The 15,875-nt window shown below is 42.0% G+C and overlaps 3 protein-coding genes across 4 annotated transcripts; all 3 read left to right on the forward strand.

The window, feature by feature from the left end:
- The first annotated feature begins 1,956 nt into the window (after positions 1 to 1,956).
- On the forward strand, positions 1,957 to 10,675 carry LOC122834255 (monoacylglycerol lipase abhd6-A-like). The gene is made up of 8 exons (XM_044122504.1): positions 1,957 to 2,083; positions 3,160 to 3,319; positions 6,593 to 6,710; positions 7,790 to 7,921; positions 8,754 to 8,920; positions 8,996 to 9,050; positions 9,852 to 9,952; positions 10,091 to 10,675. The coding sequence occupies exons 1-8, from the start codon at positions 1,965 to 1,967 to the stop codon at positions 10,247 to 10,249; spliced, it is 1,011 nt and encodes a 336-aa protein (XP_043978439.1). The 5' UTR covers positions 1,957 to 1,964; the 3' UTR covers positions 10,250 to 10,675.
- Positions 10,676 to 11,016: 341 nt separating this feature from the next.
- On the forward strand, positions 11,017 to 15,634 carry rpp14 (ribonuclease P/MRP 14 subunit). 2 transcript variants are annotated; one of them, XM_044122502.1, is made up of 6 exons: positions 11,017 to 11,085; positions 12,046 to 12,156; positions 12,740 to 12,824; positions 12,901 to 12,977; positions 13,059 to 13,137; positions 14,672 to 15,634. In XM_044122502.1, the coding sequence occupies exons 1-6, from the start codon at positions 11,081 to 11,083 to the stop codon at positions 14,726 to 14,728; spliced, it is 414 nt and encodes a 137-aa protein (XP_043978437.1). In that variant the 5' UTR covers positions 11,017 to 11,080; the 3' UTR covers positions 14,729 to 15,634. The 2 variants fall into 2 exon arrangements, with proteins under 2 accessions (XP_043978437.1, XP_043978438.1); XM_044122503.1 differs by lacking the exon at positions 11,017 to 11,085 and adding an exon at positions 11,097 to 11,163.
- Positions 14,735 to 15,211, forward strand: LOC122833999 (hydroxyacyl-thioester dehydratase type 2, mitochondrial-like). Its single transcript, XM_044122034.1, has one exon. The coding sequence runs from the start codon at positions 14,735 to 14,737 to the stop codon at positions 15,209 to 15,211; it is 477 nt and encodes a 158-aa protein (XP_043977969.1).
- Positions 15,635 to 15,875: the final 241 nt, after the last annotated feature.

A 15,875-nucleotide genomic window follows, 5' to 3' on the forward strand; every position in this document is an offset into this window, starting at 1 on the left:
TGCACCACCCAGGTGTCAGGCACTGACCTCTGTCCATTCTCAGCTTGGCTTTTTGGATTTGAGCATCTTTTTCATGCACATCCTCCAACACCAACGTCTCATAATGGGTTTGAGCAACGCCTTGCTTCTCGAAGGGACTCACTGTCACATTGCTCAACCACAACTTTTTTGCTTCATCACTCTCAGTGGCATTATTAATCATTGGCCAGATGTCTTTGATGTAATCTTCACAGATTTCTTCTGGCCTAATTCAGAGAGAATACATTTTAGAGAAGTTAACACATGAGAGACTCCACATATCTGAGGTCACCAGGTGGAAGAAACTTCCTGAGAAAATCTCTGCCTGTGTTTTTATCTCCAACGGAGTCCTGCCGCATTTCCCACGGTCCGTGAACGCAGCACGGTCGCTCCTCTTTAAGTGCGGATGAAAGGCTGAGCAACGATTGTGTAATTTAGGTGAAAGAGAAGAGAGGAGTCGGGAGGAGCTGAACAGGTTCGGTTCTGTCTCTTCTTCTGCTCGACAGGTGCTTCTGTTCAGGTTCGGTTCGGTCGGGATTCACGGTGTGAAGGTTTTCCGTTTTTTCTGCCGGTTCCTGGTTTATGTAACCGACGTTGTTCACCGGTTTTGGACGGTTTTTCTCTTCGGTAGGAAATTATGAACGAGGCTGGATGTTATTAAAAGCAGAGAGAAGTTTCCTTTTGATAATCTGTCCGCTGTAATAATCCAGAATATCCTCCAGCTTCACTGCAAACTTTCACAGCCGGTTTTTAAAGTTTTACAGTTTTTTATCCCCGCCCACTTTGATCTACTGGTCGAGGTAAGCTGCTCATAAGTTTACATACGGTGGCAGCATTTCTCTTTCTTTTGTTCTGATTGATCTTCTTCCTGGAAGAAGATCAATCAGAACCAACTGACCCTGATCAGAACCTGGTTTCTGACCAGAGTCTGAGATGGTTGGTCCAGAACCTCCACTGGTTCCTGTGGAGTCCATCTTGGGTTCTGGATCATTGAATTTTATCCTATGTTCTCATCCCACACCATCATCGCTCCACCCCCGTGTTTCAGGGGAGAAATGGTGACCTTAGTGACCCTCTCTGCATGTAGCGCAGGTTACTGTTGGCCAGGAAACTTTAGTTTAATTCACCCCCAGTCGGCTGCTTTTAACATTTATTATGATTATATTAATTTGATGAAAAGTAAAAACCACTGAATAAGGAAAACGGTTTAAAAGCAGCATTATGAAAACAGAAAGCACGAAAATAACACAAAATATGAGCAAAAGATGTTCTAAAATAAGTGTAACCTCAGTAAAGAGGCAGAAAAAGTATTCAAAGAAAAGTTCCAACATGTTCACTTTACAAAGAAACCATTTAGTAAATTGGATCTGAAAATCCATCCATTACTGTTCTTGTTCCTGATGGGGTCGGGAGGAGCTGCTGCCTCTCCAGGTCACCTGGACAGGTCACCTGGACAGGTCACCTGGACAGGTCGCCAGTCTGTCGCAGGGCAACACAGAGACACACAGGACAAACACACTCACACCTAGGGAGAATTTAGAGAGACCAATTAACCTGACAGTCATGTTTTTGGACTGTGGGAGGAAGCCGGAGAACCCGGAGAGAACCCACCATGCACAGGGAGAACATGCAAACTCCATGCAGAAAGACCCCGGGCCGGGAATCGAACCCAGGACCTTCTTGCTCCAAGGCAACAGCTCTACCAACTGCACCACTGTGCAGCCCCGTGGCAAGAATCAATAAATCAGATTAAAACGATCTCAGCAATCTTAATTTGTATGATTTATTGTTTTTTTTTTCGGTATTATCGTTTCTCATGGTAACTTTATTATTGTCCAGCGACATCAGTTACTGCAGCTGAAGTTCAGTTTTTATTGCTAAAGATCCGGGAGGAAAAAACAATCTGATCAGATATTTGGTTGCTTTTCAAGGCGTCTGCAGCAGCGATGGAGCTAACGTGGGCTAAAGCCTTATTGCTAACAGGAGGAGTCGTGCTTGCTCCTGTTTTCGCCATCGTTACGTCCCTGGTGTTCTGGCCCGGAGTGCTGCTGAAGGCCTACAACTGGTAAACACACACAGAACGCGCTGAGGAGTCACTGGATCACCTCCTACATGTTCTTCATGTCAACACTTTGTTCTGTCAGACGGTTCAAACTTGGTTTCATTTTGTGCCCCATCAAGACTGAATGTCCTCACAGGGCCAGTTGTGGCAGAAAATATTGATGAAAGCCCTTATCAAATTACAAAGATAGAAATCAATAAATACCTCTTTCTGCCTGCTACTTCTAAAAGTTAAATGGTATCAAACATCTTTTCACACTGATTTAATCTGGAACTGTGCAAAAAAATCTGCATTTATTTGATTAATAGTTTTTTTGCAATGAATTATGAAAGTAGACTGTTTATGGATAAACCGCTGCAGGGATTCTCACCAACGTCCAGATCAGGGCCGGTCCGAGTCGGTTTGGGGCCCAGAGCAGATTTTCATTTGGGTCCCCCTCCACACACCGACATGTCAACACCACATGCTTTAGCTGAACTGCTAACCGTCGTTAGCATCATTTTGATGACTGTCAGAAAAAAGTCTTTGATCTGAAGGAGTTTTATCCTGGTTAAAAGAATTAGCTTAAAATGTATAAAATATAACATTTATGTGATCGTTCATTTTCACCTTATAGGAGTAGAAAATAAAAAAATACATTTTAAATGCAGAGTGGTATTTAAGTGTGCCATATTATTTTAATTATTTAAAAGTACCATCAGCTGAAAAACATCTAATTTATTTCAATTCCCCAACAGGAGGGAGAGATTAAAAATGGCTACCAACTGTAAAAATAATCTAGAAAATCCTTTTTGTTTTAATAAGTTTTTTAAATGAATTTGTTTTATCATGCTAGCTTGTTGCTCTTGAGCGTCCCCTGGTGGAGTGGAGGCCCTGAGCTTGACTGGCATTGGACCGGTCCAGATGGTGGCACCATGTTCTGGTACCGAATAAAACAGCAGCTAACAAAACCTTCAGGACTGGAAAACTGGATCAGAACCAGATTAGAGGAAAGCCTGTCTGTTTGGAAGGACGCTCTGGATCCAGAGGTCAGAGGTCGGCTCTGGGTTGCTGGGTCTAACCCGCTGTTCTCCTGTCAGGTACAATCGGCGCTCGCAGGGCGTGGCGGTCCGCTACTCCCACAGCGGAAGTTACCGCTTCTGCTATTCCACTCGCGGGACGCCAGGGGGCGCCACGCCGTCGCTGCTGCTGCTGCACGGGTTCGGCGCCTCCAAGGACATGTGGCTGCCTGTCGTCATGGTAACACACACACACACACACACACACACACACACACACACACACATACACACAGTCAGGCTGAGGTCTGAACTTTGACTAAACCACTTTTCCAGTCATGCTGTTGTTGACGAACTGATGCGTTTCAGTTCTTGTCATGTTCCCGACCCGGTTCTCCAGGTCGGGAACAGCAGGTTCTGCTGCAGAACAAACAGAAATAAAGGAAGAAGCATTTGAAGTGATTCTTCAGCTTTTTCCTGTTGTAAAGAACGACTCCAGTCATTTTGATCATGAGACCTCAGCTCTCCTCCACGCCGAATTTGAAACACTAGAAAATCCCATCGAATTGATTAATTAGCATTTATTGCATTAGATCAGTTCTTGATACAAGAGAAAACTAACTGGGATTTTTGGCCCAGAACCTCTGGAGCAGCTTTGCTCTGGACCCGCGCTGCAGCCAGCGCTGCATCACCTCTCTGAAAGGAAATTTCATGTCGTTGGTCCAGATTTTTTTTAGGTTAAGAAAGAGACAAAAACTTAAAAAGTTTGCAAAATATTAAAACAGAACATAGTTAGATCTGAAAACATGATTCATGCTTTTGATTGGATTCTGATTTGGAAATCTAATAAACAGAAAAAACGACTAAGCTCAGCATTTTTTAATTGTCTGCATTTAAAAAATATCTGAGATTTCTTCATGGTTTTAGCCAAAATGATTCAGAGCCATTATTGAAGGCAGGTTGGTGGAATCTGATTGGTTGGCTGAAGACAGGTGTCTTTTCTCCAGGTGATGAGTTGAAACCACCTGGAGATAATAACCCTAACCCTATTAATCCAGGAGGGCTTCTTATAGACCAGGGGCCCCCACTGTGGCCCTCAGGGGCCTCCTGCATGTTTTGATCTCTTCCTGGTTTAACTCACCTGGATCCAATGATGGATCATTGGAGGCCAAAGAAGAACATCGAGCTGCTGAGAAGGTTTCCACTAGAACATTCAGGATGCAATCGGCCCTCAGGGACCCACTTTGGGGACCCCTGATATAGGCGGTCAGTGAGAACAAGAATTGGGCTGTTTTCCCTCCTGGTTGACCCGGTTCTATTGGAACCAGAACTCCACCAGCTGCTGTGGTTCTGAGTCAAACCAACCTGTTCCCCTCCTGGCCTGTGGGGGCGCTGCACCAACACCCACTGAAGGAAACCACACAAAAACCTCTGAAGACACTGAGAGCAACTTCCTTCTTTTTTTTTTTTTTTGTAATTCAAATTTTTATAGATTTTCTGAATATTATCTCACATAAAACACAAATACAAAACAAAAAAGGCTGGTGCACCCCCCCCCCCCCCCAATACCCAGGGTACAGTCAGATATTATATGTATGTTACAGTGTCAATTCAAAAACATTCAGTAGTTGAGAGAAAGGTAATTGTCCAGGAAAATCAGACTTCATCCAGATACATTACTCGAAGCCATAGTTCTTTTCAATGAGTCCCAAAAGCTAACCCATCCATGTTGTTGTTCCCATCCATGTCCCTGTTCCTATTCCATGTCCCTGTTCCCATTCCATGTTGTTGTTCCCATTCCATGTTGTTGTTCCCATTCCATGTTGTTGTTCCCATTCCATGTTGTTGTTCCCATCCATGTCCCTGTTCCCATCCATGTTGTTGTTCCCATCCATGTTGTTGTTCCCATTCCATGTTGTTGTTCCCATCCATGTTGTTGAGCATGACTTCATAAGAAGCTGTATCCGTCATTGATTTAATCCACTCATTTAGCTCGGGACACTTTGTGGTCTTCCAATGTCTTAAGATGATTCTGCAGGCTGTCACCAGACCGACCATCACAACTGCAAAAGCTCCTTTTGGGGTGTTTGGCATTTGAGATCGGTCTCCCAGTAAACACAGTTCTGGAGTCTGAGGGATCTCTGAGCCAAGCCATGCACTCAGAGCCTCCAAGATTTTAATCCAAAATGGTGAAACCAGAGAGCAGTCCCAAAAACAATGCAAATATGTGCCCACTTCTTTCTTACATTTCCAACACCTATTGTTTGACATTAGTTTCATTCTATGTAACCTCGTAGGTGTATGATAATATCTATGTAGCACCTTATACTGTATAAATTTACTTCTGGCCTCTTTCACATATTTACCACTCTCTGACAGTACCCTCAACCATCCTTCTTTTGTATACTCTTTTCTCAAATCTTTCTGCCATAGAAGTTTAATATTCGACGATTCACTACTCAGATTATAACTTAGCAGCTTATAAAATTGAGAGGCAGTGTGTCGCTCACGCGGCATCTTAATATAATTCAATATATCATTTTCTACAATCTTTTTAAATTTTGAGGTAACACAATGTCTCATCTGTAGATATTTCCAAAAATTTGCTTTACCTTCCAAATTAAATGAGTAAGTTCATTGAAGGACATGAATCGTCCATCTCTGTACAAATCACCAATGACTCATATGCCACGTGAATGCCACTGCCTCCAAAACACAGGTGTTTTACCAATACATATCTCAGGATTATTCCAGAGAGATGCATACTGCTCTACCTGATGTGGGAGCTTTAACAGTTTGTGTACCTTTGACCAAACTTTACAAGAATGAACATAAACTGGTTTGTTGTGTTGATCTTTTGAGATAATTTGTGTTTAGGGTCAAACGGCAAACATATATCCCTTTCAATATGTAACCATTCCTGCCCATTCTCACCTTCACAATGTTTAACTAATTTTGCCATTTCAAATGACAAGCAATAGAGCTTAAGATCTGGAAGTTCTAGGCCGCCCTTTTCCTTAGGAGCATATCATTTTTCTAATTTTATTCTCGCTCTTTTACCTTCCCACAAAAAATGTTTAATTATTATCGGTAATCATTTTTATAACATTAATCTTACCCCATAATGTTAGTTTTATCTTCCCCCACTTTTAGAGCAACTTCCTTCTTCACCAGATGGAAACAAGATGGAGGCGTCAGAGTTTAGTGTTGGAGGATTTCTCTTTAGTCTTTGGCTGAAGACCAGGAGACATTTCTGCTGCTAGCGCTAGGCTAGCATGTTAGCTTTGGTTGGATTTACCCAGAATGCCCTGCGCTGTAGTCCACTTCCTGCTTTTGCATTCAAACCAAACCAGACTTCATAGTTACACTACTTTAATTTCAACTCAGTTTCTATATCAATAAACTGGTTGCAACATAAATTCTGATTTATTTAATGATTTATTTTCTTCAGTTTAGGAAAATAGAAGGATCAGAACATTATAATAATTTGTTTATGTTTGCTTTTTACTTCCAGTACCTCCCCAGGAACCTGCATGTGGTTTGTTTGGACATGCCTGGACATGAAGGGACGAGTCGAACGGGTGCAGAAGATTACAGCATCCAGGGTCAGACCAGGCGAGTCCATCAGGTCGGTGCAAACACTTCCAGCTTTTACCATATCAATACAAATCATAAACTTGATTTAAAGACATATTGACACAGCCTGAAAGTTCAAATTTTGTTGAAATAAAGCATCTTTCCCATCACATCCCTTCAGGTTGTGCTCTGTTTCCATGGAAACCTCTGACATGAGGCCAAACATCATGATGCAGTAAATGGACTGAACTTATCTAGCGCATTTCCAATCATTTTTACCACTCAAAGCACTTTACACTGAGTCACATCCACCCATTCGAACTCACACACTCATTTATACACCAATACGCAGATCAGTAGGGAGTTTGGGGTTAAGTGCCTTGCCCAGGGGCACATCAACATGTGTCAGGACCTACAACCTTCCGATCACAAGACGACTCGTCGGCCTCGTTTCACTACTGAAATTATCTCCAGAAACGGCTTTTATTCAGCAAAATGTTGAATTTTGAAGGTAAAACTCTGCAGCCTCAGACAGGAAGCTGTTAGCTCTCGGCTCCATGTAGCTCACAAATCTGGCCAGGCTAGCTTCATTGTTGTGTTTATTAATCTATTTATTAGCTTTTCAGACTGATGCAACATTGATTATTGTTTCTAAACACACAAGCAGTTCACGTCAGTAGTTGGTAAATTGCTGCAGTCCATAATCCTCCTGGTGGCGCTATCACTAGTCCCTAAGATGGCAACAACAAAATCTGGGAGAAAACTCCAGAGTCAGTTGGTTGTTCAACAACAATGTAATCCGTTTTTTGAAAACAGTTTCTTCTGTTGGTTATTCATGACCCACTGGATGTGAGCGTAAAGAGAATACTTTGACCTTTTTGAATTCTGCACCTGAAAATGATCCAAAGTATGAAATAACTCATACAATAAAAAATAAAGTACAACTGAACAAGATTGAACTGACAGAAACTAGTTAACAGACTGTAAAACGGATTCAAACTAACTGAATTAAACAGTCACAATAAAACTAAAGTCTGATGAAAACCCAGAGTTGTTGTTATACATCTGCTTTCTGCATCATAATCCTACATCGGCATGTTGAAAATGGCCGCCCGTCTGTTCTGTGTCTGCTCAGTTCGTCATGGCGTCAGCCTGGATAAATCGCCGTTCCACCTGGTCGGCACCTCCATGGGCGGCAACGTGGCGGGCGTCTACGCCGCTCTTTACCCGGCTGACGTCTGCAGCCTCACCTTGGTGTGTCCAGCAGGTAAATCTGCAGCTTTCTTCAGGTTTCACTTCCCTGTAAGCCTGTAAGGCAGGGGTGTCCAAAGTGCGGCGCCCGGGCCATTTGTGGCCCTTGGAGTGATTTTGTGTGGCTTCCAACTGCAAATCAAGAATAATCCGAATTTGGCTGTTCCATCACAGGTGCAGATGGAAACCAACTTTTATCTAATTTATTAAACTTGGCTGAATAAAGCAAGTAACTCAAGTCTTTGGTAACACATTACTTGAACTGGTGAACATAAGAAGAATCATTGAATAGTGTTATTGTGTAAATAATGACACTTTTAATGCAACTTTGCACTAAAAATGTCCTTATTTACCAAATTCCTGGCAGCAGTTCTGGACATTCATGAAGACTCCTTCATGTTGGGATGTCAGTCTTCACTCCCCTTCAAATTAAAAGCTGCCAAATCTTTTTTTTAGAACAGAATACATTTGTTCATTCAAGCCCATAGAATCTGGAAACTCAGTGAAATTTCTCTTAACACAGAAAATATGTAAAAGTTTTTTAAAGTTTTGAATCTTCAATAAATAACAACCTTTTCTACAAAAAACAGCCAAATCAGAAAACTTTAAATGCTTGATTTAAATTTAATCTTTACATTACTATTATTTATTTATGTTGTTTTTTTTTGGGCCTGCAGACATTTTGACTTGATGATATTTTGACCAACATAATTAAAGTTTGGACCGCCCTGCTCCAGGGACTTTGTCTGCTTGTTCATAGATTTTCTATTTTTCTGTCTTCAGAAATGTTGGGTATTTTAATTTGCCGTCGTTCCTGGTGCTCTCTGCTCCTCCTCGCCTCCCTGCAGGTCTGGTTTACCCCACAGAGTCCAGCTTCATCGCCCTTCTGAAGGAGCTGGACCTGGAGAAGCCCGTCGCGCCCAGCAAACCCATCCCGCTCATCCCCACCTCCATGCAGGAGCTGGAGGCCATGCTGAAGCTGTGCTGCTACAAACCGCCCACAATCCCCCGCCAGGTACGGCGCCGAGCCCTGCAGGCTTCCATCCGCGGCGCGGCGCTAACAGACGTGTGTCTCTGATTGCTCCTGCAGTTCCTCCGGGGCCTCCTGGCCAACAGGATCCCAAACAATGACTTCTACAGAGAAGGTCAGTCTTCCTGTTTTCACTCTCCGTCGTTCCTCAGATTTAAATAAAATAGACACAAGTTGCTGAATGTTTTAGTTTTCAGTTCAAGACCAAAATTGTTCATTAAAATGTATTTATGTGAGATTTGTTGGCAGAAATGTGAAAAATGCGGCTGAAGTTTTAGCAAAGGTGGGCAGAGTTCCCAAAAATTTTACTCAAGTAAAAGTAGAAAGTAACCATCAAATTAGTCAAGAGTAAAAAAATATTTGGTGAAAAGCACTGAGTAACTGATCTGATTATCAATCATTTAATATTTTAAAATTACATAATCAAATGTAACCAAACAGTCCAAAATCTAATGTAAAGTTTTGAGATTTTTTTTCAATCAAAATTTCTGATTTTCTGATGCTTTTTTTGCAAATATTTGCAAAATCTGCATATGGAACAAACAACAAGCAGACAGATCAGGCACAAACATTTTTGTTCTTTTAAAAACTTCCAACCTGAGGCCGCAGTGCAATAGAAGAAATACTGCCACCTGCAGGTGAGAGTTGGCATCTCAAACTCAATGTTTTTAACTATTTTTGGGGAAATTTTGCAATAAACTCACAGTTATGCATTACTGGGAACAATTTGCGAAAGATCACAATTTATGAGACAAATAACCAGTTAACTAATTATCCGATTCATAATCTGCGCAACAAATACTTATAATAAGTTGTAAACTAATTCTGGCGCTATTTCATCAGACAGTCAGTGTCTGATTTTGTTTGGTTTTTGCCTCCTCTGTTGGTTTAATCTGTGCAAATCCTATTTGTTTAGTGTTCCTGGAGATCGTTGGGGAGAAGTCTCGGCACTCGCTGCAGGAACACCTGAATCTGATCACAGCGCCCCTGCAGGTCATCTGGGGGAAGAACGACCAGGTAAATAAAGCAATGCTGGAAAGTCTTAGATACCGCTAAAACATATTTTCGGAAATCAGAACATCAAAAACATTTGATTCTGATCCCATTTGGACTTTGAATTTAATTCAGTCTCAACAAATGTCTCCACTTTCCCAGATCCTGGATGTTTCTGGAGCCGCTGTGATCCAGAAGGCGCTGCCTCACTGCCAGGTGGATTTGCTGGACAACTGTGGTCATGCCATCGCCTTGGAGAGGCCAAGGAAATTTGCTAACCTAGTGCTGGACTTCCACAATAAAGCAAAGAAACAAGCCTGAGCAGTGGAGGAGTGAAAACCAGAACTTAAAGCACTTATTGTAATTGACAGATGACTCTCATCTTGTTAGCAAAAATCATTCCATGGGAGGAATTTGACTCATTTTTATTCTGAACGATAGTTTCTTTTTTTCCTTTTTTGTAGGGAAGAATTTATGATATTAACTTAACAGGAAATGAGACTAAAAACCAGAACCTGAATCCTGACTAATTTTTATTCCGTTTGCAAACTAACAATGTTGATGAATGACTTAACAGAATAATTTTGCACAAATATTTCTCAATGGTTGGAAAATTTTATTAAAAAAAAGAGTAAACTAGGTTAGATGTTTTCTTTTTTTGCTTGCGGTAACATCATTTGGCCACTGGAGGGCAGCACCCTACACCGCTTTAACATCTCTGTCAAAGAGTAAACAAACTATCCAAGATCTTTCAGTCCATGGATTTTTTTCTCTCCAGACAACATCCAAATAATTATATACAGCGCAACAGATAAGGAATATTTTTGATAAAATTTGAATGTAAGTATTTTATAACATACCAAACATTAAAATTTGTTTTTACTGTTTTAAATAGATTAAAACAAGTCACAGAAGGACATAGAAAATGTATTTGAGCAAGAATGTACTGTATTTTTTTATATAAATTTCCCAAAGCTTAATTTTAGCTCTGGTCAACATAAAGCAGTTCATACACATTCAAAATACTCCAAGAAAATCCAAGTTAAGTTTGCCGTTTGTGGAAAAACTCGCGATTAAAATGAACATACCTGTCATAGAGTGAACATACCCGTCACTCTATGACAGAGTGCGACCTCCTGTTCACAGAGAGTTATGAGGTAAGTGCGCATGCGTCGATAATTTTAATGGCGGCAGGGTAAACACGCTATAGTTCTCTTTCCACGGACATGCAGACGGTGAGTGAAAACATTTATGGTGTTCCGTCAGAGTTCTGGAGATTCTGATCCGATCCAGTGATGTTCTAGTGGCCTGGAGCTACACGCTGCTCCGCCCTGACCTCCTCCTGGGGTTGGAAGGTGTGACCCCAGTCTGTCGGTGATCCAGTCTGATTACGACGCGGTTCTTGATTCTCCAGGCGACCGTTAATCCGTTCTACAGCTATAAGTCAAAATGTCATAAAAAGTTCAGCAGTTTCTGTCCCTCAATGTAGAAAGTGGTAATATATATTCATCACGCATAGTTTTTATTTTGTTTATTTGAAACTACATGTCCTGCTTTTTATTTATAATAAAGGTAAATATTAGTAAGAATAAAATTTCAGTCTTGATTTCTTGTAATTTTTATGATTTTCTTTTTGTAGATATGAGCCTTTTAAATTTCTGAACTTTATTTTCCGGCTCGCCGTTTGTTTTTATTATGTCCAGCAATTTGTCCAAAAGATTTTTGGAAATATAGTTGTTTATAAATGAGCTTCTATTAGCTTGAATGCTAACAGACTTTATTAAAATGTTCCTATTTCTTCACTGTTCTGGTTCTGTTGAGTCCAGTTAATGATCCAGACCCTTAAGACCTTCGAATACATTTCTGTAAATAAAAGCCTCTTAACCATTCATTGAAACCAAAACTCCTCATGCAGGAAAACCTGTTAAGAGTAGCTGTGGTGTGTTCACTGACTGTAGGAAAAAAAATTTAATGATTGCATTCCTCAGGTTTCTGATTTATTCGTTTGAAGAGATCAACCAACAGATTTCTGGATGGCTGTGAGAAGTGAAAGAATTGGACCGCTATTTTCTGTCGTGTGACCTCGAGGTCACGTCCTGTGACCTTTTCCTCTTCAGAGTTTCCAGTCTGCAGAAAATGAGAGCGGGTGCTGAGGAGGCAGAATCTTCTGGGTACCAACGGGTCGTACTGAAGAACGCTTCACCACATCACTACCTCAGAGTCCGTCTGTAAGTTTCCCTACTTAGACCTGTGTTTGCCAAAGTGGGGGCCGTGGGCCACATGGGGGCCACCGGAGGGCACAGTGGGGGCTTCACCAAGTTGGAAGGAAGAAACAAAAAATAATTTTAAAAGTTTTAAAAAATGAATCCCAGAATTGTCTTTATTTTAAGTTCTTCATCATGTTTGTTTTTTGTTCATCTTTTTTAAATTAAAATAATTAATCAAACTACTTTGTTTTTCAAGCTAGAATAGCAGCAAGAAGTGAAAAAGTTTCTGTCAAGACTAAATGAAAACTGTGGGAATAAAAGGGTTAGGCTTATCAATCCCCTCTTTCTTATCAAAAGAGGGGATTGATAAGGAAAAATGGTGAAAATATGTGATCTGATCATAAATGTTTCTGCTGCAGAAGTCCATGGTGGTCTAAACTCAGACAGTGCAATGTTAGCGTTTACGCTGAATTAATGTAATAAAACTTTAAAAAGTTGGTGTTTGTTTACATATCTTGTCTGTGGGTTTGCTAAGGAGGTCAGAGGTCAATGCTTTCTGTGCACTGGTTCTGTTTGTTCGCGTTAAGTCGGATCTCCCCCCCAGGGTGCTGGAGGATGAGTCGACCAGAGTGAGCGCCGTTGACCTGAAGACCTTCATCACTTCCTGCCTGAGGAGTTTGTTCGGAGAGGTGGGATCCTCACGGTTCTGCCCGGCCGCTCGGATCCAGACCTTTCCTCTGATAACTCGGTGCTGGTGTTCTTCAGGTCGGAGCGGCACTGAATGTGGACGTGCTGAAGTACGATGAGGAGACGCTGACCGCTTTGCTGCGCGTTCCCAGCAGGTACCGGTCCGAAGCCGGCTCCGCCCGCAGATCCTGGAGCTGGTTTGGGTTTTCATTTCTCTCCTCTGGGTTCTGTTTCAGGGGTTTGGTGAAGCTGTGGAGCTCCCTCACCCTGCAGGGGTTCTACCAGAACCAGGCCTGCGCCTTCAGGGTTCTGCAGGTCAGCACATCTCATTCATCAGTGATTTTCAAATTTGAAGGGGCAGTATCTTGTTAAGTCAACTTTTTTTTGTTTTATGAAACATACCTAACTTTTAATCTCCATGGCAACCATTCAGCTGTTCAAAACGCCTGGTTGGACCTAGCCCCGCCTTCTAGACTCAGCTCCTTCAGACTAGCCAGCAGCAATTAGCAAATATCTGCTGAGCTCATAGGAGCTGCTGCTCAGAGCAATGCTGATTAAAACATTAGAGGGTTAATAGAGGAGCCATGTTGGGACGACTTCCTGAAGGAGGAGCTTCAGAGAGAACAGGAGCTTCTTAAAGAGACAAAAGCCCATTTTCAAGGCGCTAAAATACAAAGTAACTTTGATGAATGGATTTCAGTAAACCTCGTTGGATGTTTGTGGTCCCACTTTCCATTAATGTTCAAGAAAAATAAATATGACTAATAACAGACTGTGACTAACGGTTTCCAGTTAAAGATTTACAAACCTTTCCCTAGAAGATTTAAAATGTCCCCATGACCAGCCTAATTGGTTGATCATGTTTCCATCTTGATTCTGATTGGCTGATCATCTGAGGAAGATGTTTTCTGCAGCTCTAAGACTTTTGCTGCGTTCTTGGCAAACGTTGTCGCTCTTATCAGCGGGGAAAACGTTGCTGCCTGGCCCTTCGCCAGGCAAACAGGAAGCCATATCAGAACCACTTTCAGCTCAAAAAGTCGGTTTGTTCTCGACTCCAGAGCAGAAATGGAGCCAGACTGCTGAAGGAACAACATGGATCCACGATCTGGACCGGACTCTGCTGCAGAACCTAAACTCAGGTTCTGATGTGAGCGGTTCCAGTTGAAATATGAATTTAATTCTTTATTTAATAACCTAACGCAAAGTTGTGTTTTTCTTAATTTTTGGACAGAAGAATATTTATTTCCATAAATTAAACTCATAATTATGGATTAAAAAATAACCAAAGTAATTTAGTTGAAAACTAATTCTGACCCAAATGCAGTTTGCTAAAAGTTTTAGCTTGATTTAATTTTACTTGAGCAATTTAACATTTTTGTAATGGATTTTATTTAATAACGCAACAAAAAGTTCTGTTTATTATTATAAGAGAAAATTGTGGCTTAAAAAGTAACCAGTGTAATTTAGCCGAATAGAAAACCTGACCTGCATCCTCTGCAGACACATTTGCTAAAAGTTTTAACTTGATGTGATTTTATTTGAGTAAAAATAACAGAACTACTGTGAAAGCCATAAAACCTTTTAGTTTCTTCTAGGTGAGCTAATTTTCTAATTTGGCTTTTTTTAAATTTGTATAGCATGTATAGCATGTATCGCGTGCGTGCTATACAAATAGCATGTATCGCGTGCGTGCTATACAAATAGCATGTATCGCGTGCGTGCTATACAAATAGCATGTATCGCGTGCGTGCTATTTGTATTTGTTATATTTCTGTTGCTGATTAAAACTACAACTCACTTGATTAGGAATAAAGTTTATTTGCTGACTCGGACCTCATGGTGCGTTCAGGTGTCTCCGTTCCTCCTGGCGCTGACCGGAAACAGCCGCGACCTGCAGCTGGACTGAAGTAGGATGACGTCAGCCTGGACACCGCTCTGCGTCAGGCTCCGCCCTTTCCGCCTCCCGTTGGCCCCGTCCCTCGGACGGCGCCTCCACGTCGGCCAGCGCGCCTCCATCACCAAAGCGTTCTCGGCGCGCGACGTGGAGCTGTTCGCCGAGTTAACGGGCGACAGCAACCCGCTCCACGTCGACCCGGCCTACGCTAGCACCACGTCCTTCGAGGCGCCCATCGTCCACGGCGTCCTCATCAACGGCCTGATGTCGGCGGTGCTCGGCACCCGGATGCCTGGCCCCGGCAGCGTCTTCCTGTACCAGGAGATCCGCTTCCCGGCACCGCTCTTCGTCGGCGAGGAGGTTCTGGCCGAGGCGGAAGTGCGTAAAATCAAGATGTCGTTTGCCTTCATCGCGGTGACGTGCTCCGCCAAGGACAAGGTGGTGATGGAGGGGGAGGTGATGGTGATGATGCCCGAGAAGCAGCAGCAGGAGTGATGAAGATGGTGGCGGTTAAATCCGGGTCCCTGACAGCGTTAATGTCAAGTTTATTTAGGTGTTCTGTACGGAGGCCCCTGAGGGACATGCGGGAATGTCTTTTTCTTTTGCGTTTCCTCGCAATAAATTAGCAAACACATCCTGGTTTGTTCTGTACACAGTCACAGTTTAATAAATCAGTTTAAAAGTTCAAACGCCTTTAATGAGCCTCGGTAAAAAACTTTTAAAGATACTAAACTTCAGATATCACACTAACAGTTGATGAAAAAACCTTGCAACAGAAAAACACCTCCATGTCCCCTAGAGGCTTCCGTAGATTAGAGGTGATAAACGTTGGATGGGTTTTTTGGTTTTCTTGTGTTAATGCACTCACTTTTGTGTGAAATCTTTCATTCAATAAAAAAGCGATATTTTCAAATTAAATACTCAGTTTTTGCTTTGTCGCAGAGTTTATTAATCCCACAGGGAAAAATGAAGTATTTTCATTTAGAAAAATTTCTTCTGGACTAAGAGATATGTGAAAGGAGCTCATGGAGAACACGCAGAGTATTTACTGAAATGGATGGACGGAGGGAGGGATGGAGGAATGGATGGATGGGCAGAGGGATGGACGGAGGGATGGATGGACAGAGGGCTGGACGGAGGGAGGGATGGACAGAGGGCT

Source organism: Gambusia affinis, linkage group LG07 (genome assembly GCF_019740435.1).
Source record: "Gambusia affinis linkage group LG07, SWU_Gaff_1.0, whole genome shotgun sequence".
NCBI classification, from domain to species: Eukaryota; Metazoa; Chordata; class Actinopteri; order Cyprinodontiformes; family Poeciliidae; genus Gambusia; species Gambusia affinis.

What these genes read in the sequence shown, in the direction of transcription:
- rpp14 (XM_044122502.1), top strand. An exon ending in CACTACCTCAGAGTCCGTCT is followed by an intron (nt 12,157 to 12,739) that starts GTAAGTTTCCCT and finishes TCTCCCCCCCAG; the next exon opens with GGTGCTGGAGGATGAGTCGA. An exon ending in TTGCTGCGCGTTCCCAGCAG is followed by an intron (nt 12,978 to 13,058) that starts GTACCGGTCCGA and finishes GTTCTGTTTCAG; the next exon opens with GGGTTTGGTGAAGCTGTGGA.
- LOC122833999 (XM_044122034.1), top strand. Translation starts at nt 14,735, where the DNA reads ATGACGTCAGCCTGGACACCGCTCTGCGTCAGGCTCCGCCCTTTCCGC.
- LOC122834255 (XM_044122504.1), top strand. Translation starts at nt 1,965, where the DNA reads ATGGAGCTAACGTGGGCTAAAGCCTTATTGCTAACAGGAGGAGTCGTG. An exon ending in CAGGCGAGTCCATCAGGTCG is followed by an intron (nt 6,711 to 7,789) that starts GTGCAAACACTT and finishes GTGTCTGCTCAG; the next exon opens with TTCGTCATGGCGTCAGCCTG. An exon ending in CAATGACTTCTACAGAGAAG is followed by an intron (nt 9,051 to 9,851) that starts GTCAGTCTTCCT and finishes CTATTTGTTTAG; the next exon opens with TGTTCCTGGAGATCGTTGGG.